The 9,018-nt window shown below is 41.7% G+C and overlaps 1 protein-coding gene across 5 annotated transcripts in view; it reads left to right on the top strand.

The window, feature by feature from the left end:
- Positions 1 to 9,018, top strand: part of MBNL2 (muscleblind-like splicing regulator 2) — a 101,853-nt gene that overhangs the window by 23,480 nt on the left and 69,355 nt on the right. For all 5 annotated transcript variants that reach the window (XM_009333326.1, XM_009333325.1, XM_009333324.1 and 2 more), the window contains one exon: positions 2,205 to 3,038. In XM_009333326.1, coding sequence (XP_009331601.1) covers positions 2,865 to 3,038 — 174 coding nt within the window. In that variant the 5' untranslated portion in view covers positions 2,205 to 2,864. The remainder of the gene's footprint in view (positions 1 to 2,204; positions 3,039 to 9,018) is intronic.

Consider the following 9,018-nt stretch of genomic DNA (forward strand, 5'->3'; position numbering starts at 1 on the left):
GCCTCCTTCAGAAAGGTCTCGGCTCTGTCTCTCCTAAGCCTGCATCAGTAGAAACTGCTGAAGCACTCAATACCTCTAGAGAAATCAGATAGTGTCATTACTTTCGACGAGATGTGGATTTTTGAGATGAACTTTTCATGCTTCCCTTTCTTTAGAAAATGTTCATGTAGTAAGAAGATAGGAAACGGGATGATGCTCTATTTCACTCCTCTTCTACCCCCTCAAATGCTTTTCGGTATTAATTCTTGCTGCAGTCTCACGAATCTCGTGTGTGATTGTTGTGCACATTTTCTTAAAACCATGGCTACTGCCATTTATATACTTAGTGCTGTTTGCTTTGCCACCATGTCCAATGTCTGGTTTTCTTCAGTCTTAACACCTACTACTCGAGAAACGACTTTGTCAATTTTAGAAGTATGCAGCCCGGCAGAGTTATTACTACTTGTGACTTTCAGCAGCGTGTGATATAACATTTACTCCAAAAATTTCCGTCTGTCTCCTACATCTATTACTGAAAATTGTTACTGACATTTCTGAATTGGAATGGGTAGCTCTAGGGAGAATATTTTCTCTTTTACATTTAGCCAGCTAAATCATCAGCCCAACAAGCTCTTGTGGAGAGGCTCTCCTTGTCTTCCCCCCTCTCTTTCCTTTTCATCAGTTATGAGTATTTTCTCACCTCTTTGTACGTTTTCAGCTTACCCTCACTCTTCATTGATACTGTGGGACAACATCGATGGAATATTTAATTTGAGGAATATTTAATTCATGTACTGTACTATACTACAACTGTGCAGAATTATTTAAAAATGTACTAATCCTCTTGCAAGTAGTTATTCTTGATGACCAGGTAAAGCTAGCTAAGTATCATCCAGACCCATCTTATTACACGTTGGACTTGAAACTGAATTTTTGAGCAATTAGCATTGTATTACCTTTATTCATGCTAGCGGTAGCAAATTTTTGGTGTAGGTATCAGTCACATAGTAAAACCCTTTCTGGTAGCGTTAGTAAGTAATAGCAAAGCCTTTTGATGTGAAGACCTAGAAGTCAGAACTGGGATCTGTTCCTGAAACTGTGTGTGAGTAATTCTTACTCGCATTACTAACAATAGTGACTTAAATTAAATCAGATGAATCCAAGCACAGAATGGTAATTATTCTGGCATGGGAAAGCTGTCAGTGTTTTTAGAGCTATTTTTATTGATGCATTTTAAAACCTCACTTATTCCAGTCCTTCCCCCTTTCTTTATTCTTGCACAAAAATAATCCATTAACTGTTTCTGGCTGGTATCTGCAAAGTGAAAGTTGTGTTCCTTTGAAGCTGAATAGAAGGAAACATCATATCTGTAGTTTCACTGTCTGTGTGTGTATAAAATGGTAATTTATTAAAAAATATTTATAATATCTAACCCTTTGATTTTCAGATCTGTTTAGCTCTAAAATATCCTAGGTATTTTATAGTCCCCGAATAGCTTAAGTTCCATATTTAAGTCTTAGATTTTAATGCTGAACCATGTATTTGTAAAGGTACATGAAAGCTAATTTAATCAAAGGAAAATTTAGATAAAGACTGCTTCATATTAGAAAGAACTCATTAGAGGATGATGACTTAGTGGTGAAGCCTTTGTGAAACAGCTTTTCACTTAACAAGGAAACTAACTCTATCTTCTGGATATGGAAGGTTTTTTTTCCCCTGTAATTTTGGAATGACAATTTTTTTTGTTTTTGTTTCCCCTCGAGAAACAGAGGGAGAGACAAAAAAAATCTGAACAGAATACTGCTGTCCTCATTTCTAAGGAAGAACAAATAACAAGTAACAGCTTATAATGTAGTAACACAATCTAAAGGGCCAAATGATAAATTAATGGAAACGGGTTCTTGTATACTGTTTTGGAGACTAAACACATTAGATAGAATTGTTTCACAACCAGCGTGCCTAATTATCGTGTCTGCCACATTCATCTATTTAAATCATTCCCAACTTTTGGATTGCTGCCTAGAATATTACTGCAATATGTGTTTCAACTGGTTATTCCCTTGTCACGCGTAACTTCACGAAGGAGGCTGATTTTGTTTGGAAAAAAAGAAATAAAAGTGAGCATTGGCAGTATGTTTATGATATCTGATAAAAAGGGACGATGGCTTTCGTAATGTTGATTTGAATGAGTTGCATGTGAACTGATGCTGTATTTGTTTTGTCAGGTCAGTGACTTAAAAAGTGCCTTTGCCAAGTCACTTTTATGAGCGAGGACTGCTACGCCTCTGTTCTCAAAATCCCGTCTTTGCCAGCCAGACATTGCCTTCACCTTACACCTGGTGGAAGATACCTCAGCTGTCTCCATTTGCCAATTAGTTGATGGGAAACTGAAAGCAGAAAAAGAGGAAGAATTATTATTCCTGGGACATGAACAAATGACTGCATTGCTTTTCTTGTGTAATCAATACCAGCAAGCAACCGTCAGAGAACTGCTATTCTATCAAGTAGTGCCACTGCATTGAAGGACCTTGGCTTAAAACTGGTTCATCCGTGATACAATCAACAAGCCCACGTGTTTTACAGACAGAAATGCGACTGAGCATGGTTTTTCCCAGCCAAAAGTCTACAAGTGGGACTTAATGATTGATGAGTGACTGCTTGCTGATAAACTTTCTCTGTTTATTCTGCTTTGTGTGCGTTGTACATCGTTAATCGTCCCCCACTTTTTTTAAACTTTCTTTTCGATTGGAATTGAAATTATTTTTTTCTCGTTTTTTGTTGGTTTTTTTTCTTTTTCCCTCCCTTCCCTTCGTCATTAGTTTTGGAAATTTCTTCGGCATAATTCACTTGACAGCAATTTACAAATTCGAAATCAGCTTTTCATCATGGCTTTGAATGTTGCTCCTGTAAGAGATACAAAATGGCTAACATTAGAAGTGTGCAGGCAATTTCAGAGGGGAACTTGTTCACGCTCTGATGAAGAATGCAAATTTGCACACCCCCCTAAAAGTTGCCAGGTTGAAAATGGGAGAGTTATTGCCTGCTTTGATTCCTTAAAGGTAAGAAAAAAAATGCATGTGTAGTGAAAATGCTACTACATTGTACTGACAGTAAAATGTGAAATAAGCTACAACTAAACCAGGTTAATCAGAAAGTGATTTGTTCTTGGTAAGATGTATATTAATATAAATGTTATTTGTCATCGCTTTTATTTATTGAAGCTTTGAAAAGATTTCTTTCTAAGGATTTTCATTTCCAGTGTCAATATGTTGTTTACAAAAGACTGTGGGGTACAGCATTGCTTACAGTTGGTGGGACAATTGTATTCTCCTGAGTACATTTTATGAATTATCATTGTTTCGTGGCAAATGAAAATACATGGTGGCACAGTACTAGGCCATTACCTAATGAAACAAATCATATGCAGATTCTTTCGTTTAAATCAACAGAAGTAAGACAAGACTATCCGTTACTTCAATTTTGACACAACGGGTTGTTTACCCTTGGTATTGGAGACTCTCAGATAAATTAATGGCATTCATAATTACATGTATGGATAGTGCAGATAGCAGTGTAAGTTTAGAACAGAGTGAAGGGATTCTCTCCTCTGGAGGATATTTAGCAGTTTTGTTAGGCCATCAACTTCTGACTTCCTAATGACATCAGGCATGCTTTAGAAAACTATTTTAAAAGTTCTGTGAAAATACTTTGTGTACTGCATAAAAGAAGATTAATGACCCCATGGGATCTGGGGAGTACACAGTGTTTTCTGTGATGATACATGTGTGTTCTCATGCCAACAGAAGGAAAAGGCTTATTTCATGTAAATAATTAAGGGGCAAAATTGAGCATTTCAGGTCTTATTTTGAAAGTTTTAGTTGTGGCTTTGTCTTTTGGGCATGGGGGAATGTTTTGGCTTGCTTTTTAAATTTAGCTCTGTAGATTAAAATTTCTGTTACTCACCAAGAACTCTCTTACTGTGAAAACATCAGTGTGAATGAGAAGAAAATTCAGTGTTATTTGAAAATGTTAATTTATTTTCATTATAACTTCTTTTCCTGCAATGCAAGATCTTTCTTCTGGGTCTTCTCATTTCTTTTCTTCTTTCGAAGATTTAGAAGGAAGTGACTCAGGGGAAATGTTTGTGAGGGGGTTACGTTCTCCATATCCTGCAAGCCAGAACAGCACCTTTGGAGTCATGACAGTATGTCATCAAGTGCTATTAATGACTTTAATCCATGGATTACTGCACGATAAACTGTAACAGCTTCTTTATAGATGTTCTTGTATATTGGCTGCCTGCCAATGGGATAATTTTTTTTAAACAGGCAGGCTAGTGTCTGCAGCAAATGGGCAGTAATCAGCTTTTATGAAAAATAAGCAAGTCAGTAGAAGGTTTTTTTTTAAATACCATTTTTTTTAACTATTGTAAAGACTCGGGGCTGTGGCTGGGAGGCTGGAGGTGGGCATCGGGGCTTGGTAAGCTGTGGGCTGGCAGGGCGTTGGGTTTGCAGTGCAAGAGGTGCTGCTGCTGCATCATCCTGGCCGAAGCGGCGATGCACCTGTCCTCACTGCCCAAGGACAGCATCGTTCTCCCTGGCAGCGTAGGGTGCTCGCAGCAGAGGTGCCAGCTATTCCAGCTGGAGACTTTTGTGCAAGGATGGTTATCGCCCGCAAATTGAAACTGGAGTCACAGCCTAAGCTAATAATACCGCGAAGAGAAATCCTGAGGGATCGCTGTGGATAACTTACTGACAACCAGCATCATTGCTCAGTGGAGAGAAGGCCAAAACCATGTAAAAAATGTAGTCAAAGCAAGCAGGCGTGTCTTGTCCTAGCGTGGGAGGGCATCTGCTCTGAGGGGCCAGCTTGTTCCAGCCTGGCTCTGGTGGCTGAATTGGTGCTGCTCCATCCTGCTGCCCATCATCACCCTCTTCCCAGCTGGCAGAAGGGAGCATGCACCTGGGTCTCCTGTCTTGTGTTTTCTAGTTGAGTCTATCGGGTTAAATTGCTGGTAAAGATGTGATTATACCAAGAAGCCAGATTGTGACCTGAAGCAGCAGAGGTGGAGGTGCAGGTTTCTTCCCACCAGCCCTGCTGCAGGCAGAGGGAGATCCAATCATGGGACGACAACATCTTCAATTGCTGCTCCTCGCTGCTGAGCATGAGTTGGAGCCATGTGTTTTGGTGTGCTGCTTGACCCTGCAGTGCATAAAAAGCTCTTGGGGATCATTGCGAGTGCATGGCTCTTGGCTGTATCAAGTGGTATCCTCGCAGCCGTTATCTCCGTTATTCAGAAGAGTGTTTGGAAATCACCGTCTGTATGGCAAGAACGTGCCTGGCTAGCTCAGTTTGCTTGTACTGCCGGTTGAAGGACTTATGTCATTAGTCACATAAATCTATTTGATGCGTAGCTTTCGGAAATACGGGTGTTAATCATACAGTTTCAGAATAAGGCTTTGGCACTTCACAAGCAGGATAACTTTTCATGTAAAGAAACAAACAGAACAGTCTAGAATTATAGATAAAATCAGAATTTAATTAAAAAAACCCAAGAGCTGTTTTCCTTGCTGAACACTGAACCACACTAATGCAGGCAATTATTTAGAGTTTATTTACATAATATCTAGAGCTTTGGAGACAGTGTTTTAACTGTCTTGGTTTGGTGTACCTGCTGTAAAAATAAATTATAGTGAGTATGTTGAGTTTCTTTGAACAAACATCTTCCTACCCAGAGAAGACAGAGAATTTTTTTAGTCTCAGATTGAGGTATGTGTTACTTTTTAGGTGGTGCTGGTAGTTACAGCTGATCCCTAAGAAGTCAGTCAAACACAAGATACAGCACTCTGAGACAGGCTCTCCTTTACATGCTGATTGATCAAAAGAGCCCCTGTTTTGGGAAGGGACACGTGCTCTCCTGCATGCCGCCTTCTTTCCAGATTTCCAGGGTAGATGAGGGAGCAAGGCTTCAGTATCTGCCAGCTGGATCAGACTGCCAAAGCACCAGTACGGACCTACAGGAGAGAGTCCAGCAAAGGGCCACAAAGACGATGAAGGGTCTGGAGCGTCTTTCCTATGCGGAGAGGCTGAGAGAGCTGGGACTGTTCAGCCTGGAGAAGAGAAGGCTCAGGGGGATCTCATCAATGTATATAAATACCTGAAGGGAGGGTGCAAAGAGGAGGGAGCCAGGCCCTGCTCAGTGTTGCCCAGTGACAGGACCAGAGGCAACGGGCACAAACTGAAACACAGGAGGTTCCCTCTGAACATCAGGAAACACTCTGTCACTGTGAGGGTGACCGAGCACAGGCACAGGTTGCCCAGGGAGGTTGTGGATTCTCCATCTTTGGAGATACTCAAAAGCTATCTGGACATGGTCCTTGGGCAGCTGGCTCTAGGTTGTCCTGCTTGAGCAGGGGGTTGGACCAGATGATGTCCAGAGGACCCTTCCAACTTCAACCATCCTGTGACTGTGTGACCAGAAGCACCTTCATGCTGACTTGCCCATAGCCTTAGGGTTGTTCTAAGCTAGCAAGAGCTGGTGTTGGGACTGAAGGAAATAATCCCAGCCAGGGACACCTGCCACCATGCTGTGCCACGTCCTCCTTTGTGCTCCCACCACTGTCTTTGTGATTGTGTGGTGCACCAGGTTGGGAAATTGATTGTGGTGAAACCTAAGTTGTTCTTGTAGTTGCTGCTGACAGAACGGAGAGGGGCCATGTGGCACCAGCAGAGCACTGGGTCACTTCTGTCGGTGATAGTGCAGTGGCCTTAGGCCATGCTTCGAGAGTAACAAGATTGCATCAGAATCCAAATTTTCCTGTATTAAAGAAGTATATTTGTAGGTCTGTTGGTTCCAAGTAAAAGGTCAACAGGATTTAACGGACCCTGTTTACTTTTAACTCAGAAGGGATTTTTGGCTCTGAATACCTATCCTTGCAATACTTGACTTTAAACCCAGCAAAAGTTGCAACAGCAACCCATTGGACTGATTACAGTTTTGAGGATCCAGAATGCTCACTGTTGAAGCCCATCTGGGCTCTGAATATCCTTCATCCGTGAGATGCTCCAGGCTAGACAGAGATAGCTAAAGACTAATGAGCCTGGTTCAGATTCAGGCCAGAAACTTGCTGATTTCAAGCCAGGTTCTGCTGCATGGGCTTCTGAGATGTGGCTCAGCATTTGTTCCTCGCTCTTTGGTGAAGGACAGAGCCTGGTCGGTTCTGACCAGGGCATTTTTGCATTGCTAGGAGAGTGTAGGTGGATCATTCCTGTGCACCCGATGGATGATGGATGCAGCAGTCTGCCAAATGTGTGCCTGTTAGCCGGTCATAACATTGCCTCCAGCGATGGGGCTTCCTCCAGCAGAAGCCCCTGTGACTTGGCCAGCTGGTGTGGCCACATGGGCACACCCAAAACTTTATTGGGCAAGTGGCCTTGGTGGGCTTAATGTAAGGAGGAAAGTGTCTCCGAGCTAATCTGGTTGACTGCCTGAGGTGAATGAAAGGGGTACTTCCATGGCAAGGCCCAGAGACCTGCCGGTGGGCAGGAAGATGGAGGATGCTGAGGAAGCACTGCCAGAGCTGGAGCCTCATCTCCTGCCTTAAATACTCCCGAAGCCTTTTTTGAGCCCCTACAGGCTCCTCTTTGGATGCTGCAGTGTTTGTGCAGTGGGAAGGGTCTGTGAAGAGGCCTGTCTAACTGGGAAGTTTGAATTTCAGAAACTGCTCTGTTTATGTTTTTATACTTCTTGCTGGGTTCAAGTAGCTTAATTTAAAAGTGAAGAACCTGAATATATAACACTTAATATATTCACATTTAGATCCCTCCAAGTTGGACACCATAAGCAAACCTGTTTTCAAGGCTTTCTTGTCCTTCTAGTAGTAAAGAACGAAATCCTTTCAAAGGAATGCTAATATATAATATAATGTCTGGGAACAAGAACATGCAACACTGCTGTATTTGAGCTGGAGTTAAAAAACCCAACATTAAAATGAATGGTGATGTCTAGGAGGGGGAGAGGGGAAAAACTTGGCAGATAAGAAAATATGATCATGTGCATTTTGCTGGGAGTTGACTCTCATGTTTGCAGGCAAGTCTGGGTTTTAAATTCTGGTGTTATTTCTCGACTCAGATTTATACCCTTTCTGCAGGTCAGCTACTAGAAGGATGTGTTGTCTAAGCTAATACAGATAACAGAGGAGGTATCTTGAAGATACTGTCATTGCAAGTTTTATGGTGGCAACAAGAAAACGAAAGCTTCTTTAGGGCTACAGATGGCTTTTTCTGTATTTTTTTTTATCTATTTACTAGTGTCTAAACACTTCAAACTGTTCTATTTATTGAGCCAGCAGACTAGTGTGAACTGTTCATTTGCATTTTCATGAAAGCCTTTTAAGAATATGCCTATCTGGTCTCATTTGGCACTACAGAATAAAAGGTAATTGAAAGCTGTACACAGAGACCTGTTTACCAAGTTAAAAGTGTTCCAGGAAAAAAAAGAAATTTTAGGAATATCCACTTCATTGAAATAATCTGGAACTGAAGAGAATCTGTTTAAGATGGCCTCAGCTTTATTTAGAAAAAGGAAAAAAAAGTCTTTGTAAAGTGAGCAGGCTGTTTGTAAGAGAGTGAAGCTCAGAGTTGGGATGCAGTAGGTAGTCATTTGCCTTCCTGTGATTCTTTTGTGGGTCTCTCAAGAACTCAGGATCATCTTACACTTCGAAGTAGGTGATACCTGCCATCACTTGGCAGATGAGGCAGTTTGGACAGACTGTAGATGAGCACTGTATGCAGAGGGGACTGGCTAATTTTGTCTATACTAGAAAGCGTTTAAATGGGTGTTTAGAGTGTCCTAGCTGGCTGAATTTCTGCCCATTGCCCGGTTATGTGGTGTGACACTGTTCAAAGACAAGGTGAGTTCAAGGGCTGTGCCTACAGCTGGTGGGAAAGAATGACTGAAATGGGCAAACTCATTTCTCCTGGGCGACAGAGTGGCTTATTCCTTCCCGGCCCATGAATTTTGCCTGCTTTGCTGCACAG

This window comes from Pygoscelis adeliae, unplaced genomic scaffold, assembly GCF_000699105.1.
Source record: "Pygoscelis adeliae isolate BGI_AS28 unplaced genomic scaffold, ASM69910v1 Scaffold48, whole genome shotgun sequence".
In the NCBI taxonomy this organism is placed as follows: domain Eukaryota; kingdom Metazoa; phylum Chordata; class Aves; order Sphenisciformes; family Spheniscidae; genus Pygoscelis; species Pygoscelis adeliae.